The sequence below is a fragment of the Triplophysa dalaica genome, chromosome 20 (genome assembly GCF_015846415.1).
Source record: "Triplophysa dalaica isolate WHDGS20190420 chromosome 20, ASM1584641v1, whole genome shotgun sequence".
Taxonomy (NCBI): Eukaryota; Metazoa; Chordata; class Actinopteri; order Cypriniformes; family Nemacheilidae; genus Triplophysa; species Triplophysa dalaica.
The window spans coordinates 4,869,698-4,883,774 of NC_079561.1; the positions used below are offsets into that span (position 1 = coordinate 4,869,698).

General features: G+C 35.0%; 1 protein-coding gene across 6 annotated transcripts; it reads left to right on the forward strand.

The window, feature by feature from the left end:
• Window positions 1-1,174: 1,174 nt before the first annotated feature.
• LOC130409129 (complement receptor type 1-like) lies at window positions 1,175-14,069 on the forward strand. 6 transcript variants are annotated; one of them, XM_056732816.1, is made up of 15 exons: window positions 1,175-1,333; window positions 1,868-1,969; window positions 2,650-2,838; window positions 2,943-3,042; window positions 3,155-3,234; window positions 3,318-3,506; window positions 3,658-3,834; window positions 4,715-4,906; window positions 8,028-8,222; window positions 9,447-9,635; window positions 10,483-10,506; window positions 10,826-10,855; window positions 10,976-11,039; window positions 12,127-12,193; window positions 12,656-14,069. In XM_056732816.1, the coding sequence occupies exons 2-14, from the start codon at window positions 1,906-1,908 to the stop codon at window positions 12,188-12,190; spliced, it is 1,557 nt and encodes a 518-aa protein (XP_056588794.1). In that variant the 5' UTR covers window positions 1,175-1,333; window positions 1,868-1,905; the 3' UTR covers window positions 12,191-12,193; window positions 12,656-14,069. The 6 variants fall into 6 exon arrangements, with proteins under 6 accessions (XP_056588794.1, XP_056588796.1, XP_056588797.1 ...); XM_056732818.1 differs by lacking the exon at window positions 12,127-12,193; XM_056732819.1 differs by lacking the exon at window positions 9,447-9,635.
• Window positions 14,070-14,077: the final 8 nt, after the last annotated feature.

Consider the following 14,077-nt stretch of genomic DNA (forward strand, 5'->3'; position numbering starts at 1 on the left):
GAAAAAGGTTTAAAATTATTTCCATAACCATTATTAACATTAGAATTGATTAAAGTACTCTAGATTCCTTACAACAATGGCTTAAAACAGTGCTTAAATATCCTATTTGGCTCCTGGCTGCTATATCCGGATCTTGACCCAAGTCCTAATACTAAAGATAAAACTTGTGGTCTAAAAAATATGGTGAACACTTCAGCAAAAGAACTAATCTGAACAGAACATTTTACAGTAAATTCCCTTTAAGACACATAATGACAAAATAAATACATCGACTTACAACCTAAATGTTACTTATAACAATTTACTTTCCAAACAACAATGCTAAAGCACTGGTATGACTTGGCAGGCAAAGCATGCAATTAAGTGGACATAAATAGGAGCCTACTCATTATGGAAAATGAAAGTTAAAACGATTATATTGTTTTTAGATGGTGCTTTCATGCTACTTTGTTCCTGTAAGAGTCTTCTAAAATAAAAACAAAGTATTTTTCTGCATGCTTTGTCTGTCAGCAATGGTAAATAAAATGAATTTCGGTTGCAGTTACATCTGCTGGCCACTGGATGAAGTAAACCCCATAGATTTGAATTTAAATTCTTGATAAAAAGCATCTTCCTTTTAAATAGGTTTAAAACTGTGGATAACGAATTGTAAATTCTTTTGAGGCATTTAGGTTATCTTTAACTTAACTTATTTTACTTGAAGCAGTATACATTAAACTATGCCCAGTATGTTAATCAACACCTGGTGTTTAGTACATTTTTAGTTAATAACATCACACCTCACATGGTATTGTGGCTCTGCACTTGGACTCAAAAAACTTGATGAACATTTGCATCTCTTGGTTGACGAATTCTGTTCTATGTTTGAAGTCAAATTGCCTTACACAACAAGCATACTGCCCCATAAAATTCCTCACAATATAAGGGTGAGGCAAAGTTTGTGAAACATCAGTAAACTTACTCAACAGGAAATGATTACAGGACAAACATGATTCCTCTACATTTTCAATGTCTCCTTAAAAGGAAGACTACAATAAACCAATTTAGTGAATGATATAAAGGCTGGGTCACAAAATAATATTAAGTAAAGCAATCAGATTTAAAATCATAAGGAAAATGCGAAAGAAATAAACCAACGCATGGATGATTTTCTTGTTAATGTTTGACGTCATCCACGTGAGTCAGAAGCCCCGCCCTGTTGAAAACGACGTTCTCTGCAGTGGGTTGAATTGACGGAAATGTTATCTGCCCTGAAAATCGCCTGAGCCATTCTGACATAATATTTATACAGGCTTTTATTGAACACTTGTACTGAGAAATCTCTTCCCAAGAGGTAAGACTGTTCTCTCAGCATGTAACGTAGTCGACAATATCTAATGTTTACATGAGAGTTAAAATGTAAATGTCAGCTGTGATCTTGTGTTTACGTTAACTTAACGTTATATGTGAAAACACAGACTTTGGCTTATTAACCTAAATGTAATTGTTCATACTAAATGATTATTGTTGAAAAGTAAAGCGGAAGCGCTGTCCGTCGCGCCCTTCCTTGCTATTTTCGAGTGCGTGACTACTTGTCTTTTAGCTCAACTTTAGTCGCTAACTAAGCACACATCTTCTCGTACTAGGTGACAGTTAATACAATAAAACCTTGACAGTCTGCTAAATGTATTTTAACGAGTGTTGTTTGAATTGTCGTGAGCTCTAGATCATTTAAAACCCGTATGTGGATTATTATGCTAATTTAGCCGCTAAGGCTAACGGGCTGTATTGTCATAGCGAGTGTTGACGTTTGGTTATTCTTTGTTACTTTAACGTTACTTTAAAAGGACATTTGCTTACACTGTGTTTTCGTTTCATTTACTAATAGCAAAAAAGTTGTTGTTTGGAACTTGATATTCACATACGATGGGATATAAGGTGCTCACTGTTGCGATTTTCCTGTGTCTTATGAAGCGTGCTCATGTGAGAGGTGAGTGTCTCTTTGTATTTGATCTAAATCACCTGCCATGACATTTTTGGACTTTGTGCTTACACTGATGAATAAGATTAAGACACATGATCCTATTCAGGGCCACAGTTGCCCTTAATCTTAAAACATGTCTACGAACACGCATGACTTCTAGTCAGCAGCTGGTGTTTTTGACCCCAATTACCTCATATAAATAAAACTCCTTCTGTATTAGTCAATTATTTAACACTATAAAAGATAGTGTTGTGTAGTCTTTAAAGCATTCGACAACAGTCGTGTTGTGTTCTCTGTGCTCACCTTAATGGTGCTTATTTGTTTTTTGCATGTTTACACAAAACAGTTTCCTTTGTTTTAGTCTTGTAAACCCAGTTTACAAGAGTGGTTTTAGTACCATTAAATTAAACTTGTTAATGGAAATGTGAATGTGAACATTTCCCATTGTGCTGAAAAACTGCCTTGTGAAATAGCTAAATTCAAAAATCACTATTTATTTTCTATGCATGCGTCAGCATTTTGAAAAAAGACTTAAGTCGGTTTACATGAGGCTAAGTCAAAATGAAGGTCAAAATGGAGTTCTATCCAGAACGAGTAAATAAAGATATTAAGGATTGCTCGCAGAGCTGGAGCTAAACTTTGTCTTCTAGGTTTCTAACCACCTTCTCTGTCATTTGTTTTCATAGCACAATGTTCAAAACCTAATTTTGAAGGGAACGTGGTCTTATCAGACAAAGACATCTCGACAAACGAGTTCCCGGATGGATCCAAAGTAACGTTTGTGTGTATAACTGGATACGTAGCAGTTGGAGGAAGATCTAGATCGGTTACATGTAATGGAAACAAATGGACAGAACTTGCTCTCAGCTGCACAAGTAAATACATATTTATCTCTGCTATGTTTCTATTTTCTTTAGTTTGTTCATAAGGGTTATGGAAACAAATATAGATCACTGGTGAATAACTTTATCCATTGTAGGAAAATCTTGCGGAAGTCTTCCAGACGTCATTAATGGGAAATATGAAATACCTAACGGTATTTTGTTTGGTGACTCGGTTACAGGTGTTTGTAATACAGGGTAAGTGAAACATGAGGTTAGTTTTTTTATGCAGTGTGTTGTAATATGAAAAAATATAAAATTTAAATTGTGTGTTGTTTAATATTTGATAGTCAAAGGGTAATTTTTTCAGATATACAATTAGCAGTTTTGGGCCAACTCAAAGAACATGTCGAGCTAATGGCTGGGATGGTAGAGATCTTGAGTGTGAAGGTTTGGACATTTGAATGTGATCTATTAAAGAAGAGCACATAACTATTTATTCTATCTATAATCATATCATTCTTTCTCTTAAGCGGTGCAATGTCGGTCACCTCAAGTAATAGAAAATGGCTGGTATGATGAGCAGGAAGATCCAGATAGAAAATATGAATATGGAGATGGGGTGTACTACAAATGTAACCCTGGGTTTAACCTGGTTGGAAGTGATGTAATAAAATGTTCTGATGATGGAAAATTTCATCCAGAGCCACCAAAATGTATTGGTAAGTTATTGTTGAATGCTTACAAAAAGTTGTCACTAGACTTGTTTTTCTGTTTGGGGTATATCCCACAATAATTTTACTTCTTAAATGTATGAATGTGACGATAGTTCATATTAATTACAGCTTTGATGTGGTGAATTTTTTTGTCTAGTTGTATCATGTCCACCGCCTATCGTCCCAAATGGGAATCGAATCGGTGGAAAAGCACCTCCCTACGGTCTGAATAACTTTTTACAGTACAAGTGTAATGCTGGCTATGACATTATTGGACAAGATTATATTACGTGTACAGCAAATGGATGGAGTTCTGAACCACCGCAGTGTATTGGTAAGTCTACAGTATGGACTATGCTGCCCTACAAAGGCAAAGTGCAGTAACTACACAAACTTAGAAAAATGCCTTCAAAGTTTTCACACCGGCCAGTCATTGCAGCCAGTAACTGCAGTTTTGACAATCTTGTTTCTCTGAAACAGAACAAAATTGAACCAGGAGACTGGTCAAAAGACAGAACAGATGTTACAATGCCCATTTCAAACCTTATCTTAATTTAGACCCAATGTGTAGCTACTGCACTTTGCCTTTGTAGGGCAGTATGGATAACCACACACACATACCTCTTATTCTTACCTTTTGGGGGCGTCACAATTAATTGATCGTCTGAACATGAAAACTTCTTAAAGGAACAGTTCACAAAAATAAGACGTTCCGTCTTTTTTATCCATAGTATGAAAAATGTTTGTTCTGTTGAACACAAAAGAAGATATTTTTAAGAATGACAGTAAGCAAACAGGGCACATTTTAATTTTTCCTACTATGGTAGTCATTGGTGACCACGAACTGTTTGGTTACAAGCATTAGTTCTCTGTGTTCAACCAAACAAAGACATTTATACAGATTTAGAACAACTCGGGTGAGTAAATGATGACAACATTTTTATTTTAGGGTAAGCTCTCCATTTAATGCTGGGTTCACCCCAAACGTGAACAATCGTTAAAAGTTTATTTTTGCGTGAGTGATGCGATCTGACAAATATTTTCAACCTTTGCAGAACACAAGATTGACGCACGTTGGCGTCTAAACGTGTCTTTGCATTGATTTTGTATGTAATTTACGTGCACAAAACGCTTAATTCGCGTTTGGTGTGAACCCAGTGTATGTCTTGTATCAGACCATTCTATATATATTAGTTTTTATTTCCACTATGTAGGGTACTGTGAACCGCCTGAGTTTAAAGAGGATGTCATCATATCCAAAGCATCTGAAGTCACTCAGAAATACCATGAGGGAACCAGCGTAACATATGAATGTAAACCTGGGTATAAACAAGAGGATTTGAAGGCTTCTAATAAAATTACGTGTGAAAACAAGAAATGGTCTATTCTGGAACTGAAATGCAAAGGTAACTCCTGCTCTTACATGCGCGTCTTATTGTTTCAATGCTTTTTTTTGTGGAACACAAAAGTATATGTGTGGATTCATATAAAAAATCATGTGTTTGTCATAATGCTATGTTGAGTAAATTATGAAATGGATTGAGTTTGGATGAAGATTTTACTTTGGAGAACATACTTCATTACTTTATAAAGCATATTTCATACTTTTATTCCATTACATCTCATAAATGCATGTTTTTTTATACAGAATTTAAGTACATCTAGTACATTCCAACTTTTATAATTAAAAATACTTAAGGACAAGCTCACATCTACTGCATTTACCTCTGATCTTTTTCTTAAGTATTAAAAGGTAAAAAACAAGATTTATTCATGAAATGTAGTTAAGTAAAAAATATTTGATATGCTTGCTTAATATAGTGAATTAAAAAATTCCTAAATAAAAAAACTATTATAAATTACAATTATCAAAAAAGTTACTTGAGTAAAAACACTTAAGTAATGTCCACCTCTGATACTTGGTAACATTTCCAGGCTAAGCAACATTAAGATCTGGTAAGAGAGAGCTACAAACCCTTTTTGAGACCCAGTTTACACCTGCTATTAGGATGCGTTTAAGGGGTCCTGCATTAAGACATCAATCAATCATTTTGACATTCTGGAGGTCTGTAGTGGTTCTTATGCCAGAGGGGCATCTTTATAGTGCTTGGAAGAACTATTAACAGAAGTACATGTTTTTCTATTATCTTGTTGTTTACGTTTCTGTTGGCCGGCTTGCATCACTTCAGAGTATATACTGCCAGTGGATGGCTTAGGGTGTAACCAGAGGGTCTTAACTTTTTTATCTCGTGAACAAGAATTGATCATTTCACAATTAAAATGCAAGTAAAAGTTTTTGAGGAATACTTGCTGCCTATTCAGTTTCTATTAGCATGTTTCCTGCCCAACGCTTTCAGCTTTGTTATTGGTGGTCCAGCTATGAAATTGTAGAAGGTCAAGAGACTTATTTCAACTGACATATTGACAATCAACTTTTATGGCAAGTTCTGCCAACCACGAGGAATGGTATAGAAAAAAAATTCTTGCTTCATCCAAAAGGATATCATTTAGTCATCAAAAGGTAAGTTCTTTAGGATCTAATAGGCCGCTGTGCCAGCTGATTTATTCTCGCCACTTCTGCCAGTATTTTCTTGGTGTGTGTTAATGTTAAGCTTTGAGAAGATTCACTTGTCAATGTGAAATTGACAAACCCTGCAATCATTTAGCATGTTTGCTGCATATTCATTTTCCCAAATAAACCATAATAAAGTTTATTTTGGTCTCTTACATACATTTGATAGGCTCGCTGTTCTCTGCCTGCTCAAGTGTCTGTGTTTTTGCTGTGAGCGCTGTCATCATGCATTTACCCTCATCATGTTCAAACCTGTATATGACTTTTCTGTGGAACACAAAAGAAGATATAAAAAAATGCCTCAGTGGGTTTGTGGCCATAGTGGTAGTCAGTGTTGTTTGGTTACCAACAAATATCTTTGAAAAAGAAAAGCAATACAGGGTTGAAATGAAATGAGGCTGAGTAAACAATAAAAGAATTAACTGGGTTTTATTTTGGCGACTTACTCTTTCTGGGCAGTTTGCTTGTTGCTTTTCTAAGTCAGAACTTGCCTCTTGGTTATTGGTTATTGAAGAAATTGAGAGTGTGCTCATTGTGTTGTACATTGATTTCAGTGGTGTATTTTTACTGTTGGATCTGTATGCTAACAGGCTCCTGCACTGTTTTGTGGTTGTAGATCTGATTTAGGATCAGTCTTAAAGGTCTAATGTGTAATATTTTGGAGAGTCTATTGACAGAAATGCAATATAATATACATAACTATGTCTTCATAGGTGTATAAAGACCTTAAATAATGAAGTGTTTTTTGTTACCTTAGAATGAGCTATTTCTATCAACATACACAGCGGGTCCCCACATTCGCCATGTTGTTTCTACAGTAGCCCTACACAGACAAACTGCTCGAAAACAGGACAACATCTTTGTCCTGTGAGGGCCGCAGTAGTGCTTCAAAAGGGAGGGCTGTAGTGGACTGTGCCGTTGGTTGTGGGTTACCTCACCACTAGATGCTGCTAAATTTCATACACTGGACCTTAAAAAGACAAGCAATTAAACTGAGTGTTTATTTCAGAACTAATAGTTTTGTTACTAATAGTTAATAACCGCTTTCCTGTGGCTCAGTGGTTAGAGCATGGGTTCAACACCAGGGTCATGGGTTCGTTTTCCAACATAGTCAGAAACAAATGTGTAGTTTAAAACAATTTAAGTTGCGTTGGATAAAAGCGTCTACCAAATGCGTAAATGTAATAGGCTAAAAGTTCTACTAACATCTCAAGGTACCGTACACATTACCATAAACTGCTCTCTCTTACTTCATCTCAGTGTTTTATTTCTAACTCTTTACAGTCGTGACTAATGAGGAACAATATAATTTTGTCAATTATGAGTAAAATTCTATCTTGAGTTTTTACCTTTGCTACCTACTAATATGATTCTGGATTAATCTACATCATGTATTTTGTTTCATTCATCAAGTTCTCTAAGCATCTCAGAGTTAGCTTCTGAATTTCTGAAGCACCTAGGACACATTTTTTTTTTCTCTTATGGCTATTGCACATCGAGTCTGAAATTTTCGCACATTAATATAATAAATACGATCTTATGTTGTGTCAATCACATTTACACTTTTGTCCGTCATGAAAATATTTTGACTGGGTTTGATTTTCTGCGTTTTTCCGCATACGTAGGAAGCATTTTGACAATTCAGAGACACCGTACAAACGATCGCCAAATACGAAAAAACGTATATGAAAATTTTGGACTGTATGTGCGAAGACCTTTCGTCTTGCTGTATGCAAAATAATGGCAGTAAAAGATTTGTTCAACTAAGCATTGAAAGCATTGTAAAGTGATGTTGCCTATAGACAAAGTCTTAATCTTTTGATTCAGCCAATCGTCAAAGGTTTACTACAAATTGAAAAATGAACCAAGTAATAATAAAAGATATAACTAGAATAGTACTGAATTTGTTACTGGAAATTCGTGTCAAAACCATTTTTGTGTTTCCCTTCATAAAGGAGTATTTTGTAAGCATCCTGTGATTGGAAGGAATGTAACCATATCCGAGCCATTTGATTCAGAGACTAAGTTCCTTAATGGATCCATCTTAACATATGAATGTAAAACTGGTTATGAACCAGTTGATTCAGAAGCTCCTAAGTATGTTACCTGTCAGGACACCGAATGGTCACCGCTCCATCTCAGATGCGAAGGTAACCGCTGCCCTTACATGCAGGAAAACAGACAACTTACGATCCCCATTTTAAAGTTGGTGATGTTAGGTATCAATTAGCATATTTTGGGCGTCTTGCTTCAGACTTGTGTTTACTCTATAAATTGTAACATAGTCACAGTTAGGGCTGAACGAGTATTGGTCAAAGGATAATTGCAATTATTTTGCTCAAATTTTTAATCACGATTAATAAACACAATTATTTTTTCAGTTCAGAACTTTGCTTTTATATTTGCTTCAGCATGTATATCAGGCCTATACTTATAGCCAATTAATGTTATAATCTGCTGCCTGCCATTTTAAAGCATGCAATCAATCTAAACACTCCACCACAAAAAAAATACATTTAGTGACCTTCAGAATAAAAGCTTGCTAATCAATTTTTATTTCTTGTTTTTTTATAAATCATTACTAACGGTCAGCTATAATTTTTGTCAGTGGGTTTTGCAAAAAATGTATTGAAAGGGTACAAATGCAAAGTGGCAGTTTAAAAGATACAAGCTTTGCAATGAATTTCTGACCTTATCGGGAGTTTTGTGTTTGCTTTTAAAACATTATTATCACAACGATTATGCTCAGGAATCATAAATCGTTATCACGATTAAATAACGATTAATCGTGGTTCGTGCAGCCCTAGTTACAGTATTGTTTGTCGAAGTCGCCTTTAGCTCCGTTCCTGTTTTCTTCTCAAACCTTTATTTAAACCTCCCTGTATTGATCTATACTTGTAAATAAAATCAGTTGAATTAATGAATTACTTCACCCAAAAATACTGGGAAAAATTGCTTTATAAATTATATTTGTTTCGTTTTTGAAGAATGTACGTAAGCAAACAGTTCTGGTGCACTTTTGACTACAGTTGTCACTTTTCCTATGGTAGTCAAATGTGGCCAAGAACTGTTTGGTTACAAGCATTCTTCTCGAAAATCTTACTCCATGCTCATCAGAACAAAGACATTTATACAGATTTGGGCAACCCGAGGGTGAGTAAACAATGACGGGTGTTTCATTTTTGGGTGAACTATCCCTTAAGGAAAAAGCATGAGACCAATTAAAACAAAAATGCTAATATGATAATGCTGCTATAATAATGCTTTGACCTGATTGATTCTTCATAATCCAAACATTTTTGTGACTTAAAGTGGCTCTTTACAGGCTCCATTTTTAGATGACTGTATTATTTGTGTTTATCTCCGCAATATAGGGTATTGTGGACGACCTGAGCTTAAAGAGAATGTCATAGCCAAACAATTAAACTTGGCAAATAAATTCCGTGAGGGATTCAGACTAGAACTTGAGTGTAAATCTGGTTTTAAACCAGTTGATTCAAAAACTTCCAAGATAATTACATGTAAGGACACCCAATGGAAAGATCTGCCCTTCACATGCTCAGGTAACTACAGCCCTTACTTGTGCTTCTAGTTGTTCTGAACCTTTGTGGGTATATGTAGAAACAAAAGCACTTGTTTGCCCCAGAAGAAGCTGTTAGATACCTGGTTTTGAGTTTTTTTGTGTAAAGCTTGAAATAGTCAGCTATGTCATCAATTACTTTTTTCCTGTGAATACTTAATGTTCTGTCTGCCGATGTGATACTTGTGGCAATATTTGGTCATATTTAGTGTTGTCTGTCGAACTGACAGTTTAGATTGACAATCACAGTATTGCTTCTGAGAGTGTTGTATTTGGGACTATCCTAACTTTGCTGTGTTGTATTGTTCGTATTACAGTCATGCATCTGTAATGTTCCACATGTGTTGAGTTTATTTCCTAGGCAAAGGTTTCAGACAATGATACTGTCACTGTTGTCATTCATTTTAAAGTCAAGCATCACTTGAGGGTTCAGATAGTTTCTGTAACATGGTCCAAAATTACTAGTATAAATGGTATTGTGCAAAAAATAACATTATGGGCCTTATAATGATAAAATAATAAAAGTAGCATGATTTTATCTCAGTGCCTTTTGGCACTGTTGGTCTGCAAATACTCAGAATCATTGTCAAGGGGCTTTGGCATTTGACATTTTTTAACACCTTGATAAAATATTGACCTGAATTGTACATGTCAGAAAGTTTTTGCGCTCTCTTACATGATTTCAATGTTGTTAAAATGATCTATGTTATCTGCTTAACGTGTGCTTCTTATGGAAATAAGAAGATAAAGAAAGTGATAGTGAAGTGACATGACATGTGATGTAAGGTTTCGTACACTGTAAAGTTGAATTCTTTTCCTTTTTTTTTCAGCCGATTCTGATCCTACTTCCTCAAGTAAGTCTCATTGCTCTGTTAAAAAGTTTATACTTGCATCCTTAGAATAATGAGTTCAGTTCACATTCATTCAAGAATTATCAGAATTACCATAATTATCTATAAGGCGATTGTTTGTTTTTTTGCGTCCCAATTAGAATTTCATCATTTTGTAGTACTGCACTGTTTATTGAAGATGTGATTTGATCACACGTAGTTCCTGTTCTGTATGAAATATCTGCGTTTTATTTTTAGGATGCTAGCATGACAAGACCATGTCTGTACCTTTATTCTTAGAATATAGCTAATTGATGTAATTTGTTATTTTTCTATTTTTCAGATGGACTATCTGCCGGTGCGATATTCGGGAGTAAGTATTGCATTCAGCTCATTAGTTTGCCAACTAATTGCAAACTTGTATTTTTATCTTTTTACGATTGTGTTTTTTATTAGCAATGGAAGAGATGTAACTTTCTTTTTTCTTTAACAGTTGTGTTGCTTTGTATGACTGTGGTTGGGTGTCCATTTTTGATTGTATATCTCAAGAAAAAGAAGTAAGTTGAATTTAACATTTTATCTCCGGTGGCCTGCATAGATGCTTGTCAGATTTATTGGCTGTTTTTTTTTTTTACACCAAACTTTGACACTTTTGAACTTTGTTATACCACTTACACTGGGTCTTAACCAGACATGACTATCAGTGACAAGCATAAAGCCATCTTCTCCATGTAAATCAGTTTCTGTCCTATTCAACCCCATTAGCAGCAAGTTGTGTAAATTAGCAATACAAGCTGTGCAGTGTATTGATAATTATATGATATGTAGATTTTCAGAAGTAGCCCACATGTCCTGAACGGCTGTGATTTTCTCTCAGCACTTTCAAGGCAAATTGCTTGTCATTAAAGTCCTGTATCATCTGGTCAGTACACTGTGTTTTGAAATGATCAAATAAAACCATACATTATTATAGTAATAAACTTTTGACATTAAGGGTTGCAAAAGGTAAAAGGTTTGGGGAAAATTACCAGAAATGTTCCATGGGAAATGTAGGCTTTTTTATATTCACGTGGCTTTCGTATTACGCTTCAGTGTGAGCCGTTTATTTTTTACACCCAAAAATTCTGTCTTCGTGTACTCACCCTCAAGTTTTCCCAATCTGTTTACGTTTCTTTTTTCTGATGAACAGAAAAATAAGATATTTTAAAGAATGTTGGAAAGCAAACAGTTCTGGGGCACTTTTGACTACTATGGTAGTCAATGGTGGCCAAGAACTGTTTGTTACAAGCATTCTTCCAAATATATTTCTCCATGTCCATCAGAACAAAGAAATTTGCACAGATTTGGAACAACTCGAGGCGAGTTGATAACGACAGAACGACAAAATACCATCATAAAAGCAGTCTGGCTAAAATCTGGATTTTTTAATCCTGAAGTTCCCTTTAGAATATCTTTTGGAAATTCTTTTGTTGCAACCCTATATGTTAATAGACTTTGTTTTGTTTTGTTTTGCTGCTTTGTTTGGGCGCTGAAGGCTTTTATGTGTTTGACTATGGGGCTAAGGTTTCCTGAGTGGATGGTGGGGTGAGGTTTAGCATACTTGGCTATTTTGCACATTTTGACCTCTAGACTTTTGGGTTCCAGCTCAAAACATAACTATTCACAAAAGGTGGCGACTAGAAATGAAGACAGAGATTTACCACTTTGAATGGTAAGAAAATAGGCAACTACGTGAGTTTATTCCTAAATTGTTATTTAGAGGACAAGAAGTGAATTAATAGAATGATCACATGTGTGTTCATCGTGACAGTGCCCTTTTCCTTGAGTCGTATGCTGTTTCACATGTAAAAAGGGCTTTTTGCGTAGATATCTTAAAAACACAAAGCAAAAACAGCTTGGTTTTTTGAATGTTATAAAAAATATTTGATTTTTCCCCCCTTGAAATACTGTATGCTTTATCTGAATTTGTCCATCTACAGCCTGACGCATCTCATTTTGACTAACAATAACTTAATGTGTCATGTACTTTTATATTTGGTTTTACTAAAACCACTGGATGCACATGGGAATTATGCATGTTGCATTGTTCCTCGAAATATTTAACATGATTTTTCATTCCTCCTCAGCACATGAATCTCCTTAAAATCATTCACCTTATTGTATTCTTTTACAGATCTGATAAAAAACCTGCACAAAGTGCTTGAGGAGAAACAATCTTTACCACTAAGTGAAGATACCTCAAAATGTATCGTTCACACAAGCACGTTTCAGGACTCCTTTCTAACACAATCTTCTCTAGAATAATCAGACACTGTTGTGTGGAGTGCCCTAGCTTGTTTTCACTTCATTTTTCAAAGTTAATGTGTGCATTCTCTCTCTATATCCTGGAAAAGATCTCCACACAAGTCTGGGTAACTTTACTTTTATTAAGTGTTATACAACTTACAAATCTGATTTCCTGTATAACTCGACAATGATTTTGTGATTACATTTCTTCCTGGAAACCAAGTCAAAATGCTACTTACTCAGTCTAAAGCTATTTAAATTCAACCCCTAGATCATATAAATACAATAAAATACTGTACATAGGAGTTTCATTTGGAGAAAATAATGAAAGTAGTGCATGGATTCATGCAGATTGTGATTTGCTGTGCAAAATTTGGTTAATCCTATAAATGTGTTGAAAGTGCATTTTCCGGCAAGTAGAACAGAACATAAATTTTCCATTTTGCTGTGTTTTAGCACTTAACATTATCCATATGCCACTGTACATAGAAAGGCCACAAAACAGTTACTTGTTGTTAGATCTATTAGAGCAATGATGAAGGATGTTCTTCTTCTGTTTAATGCGAGTCTGTTTGTCTATTTGTGTAATTTAAAGTTGTTGAATGAACATATTTAATGCCAAATAAGACCATTTTTTCCCCCTGTACAGTAGTTTTATTATTGGGTCTTTTTGTTTTCGAATTATTGTATAAGAGTTGGTCTTAAGCATTGTAAAAATGAAACAAATTGTGATGAATAGTGCCTATTTACAGTGACCAGTTCTAGGACTGTAAATTCTGGAATTATTAATATTCATAAAAAAATAAAAGAAAAATCAATGTAGCTCAGGCATATTCACTTTAACATGGATAGAAGTTTTGTTATTCCTTTTTCAGTATTTAAACTTACCAAGCAAAATGTGCTGGTCATGCCCCTGTACATTTGCAATCTAGCAATACCTGGCGTAGGTAGATAAAAAAATTAACTGAATTCACTGAGCTGTGTGTGTGCTTTTAAGGTTTTTATAAACTTGTGTGATTATTTTCTACTGAAGACTTAAACCACTGTTAATCTATAGCCCATATGATCATTCACTCGTTTTAAGATCTTGCAGTTCTGTTGCTTATGCTGCCTGGGACACTGGCACTGAAGAGGCGGTATAATATCTTTGGGTTTGAGTGTCGCTTGGGGATCCAGCTGTTCCTTTATATTAGCAACATAATTGTTTCCTTCATAATCACTGTGGACCCAAGAAGCAACTAGAGCCAAACATCTGTACGTCATTGATTGTAAGACAAAATAAAGATATGCTTTCCATTGTATTTTGACT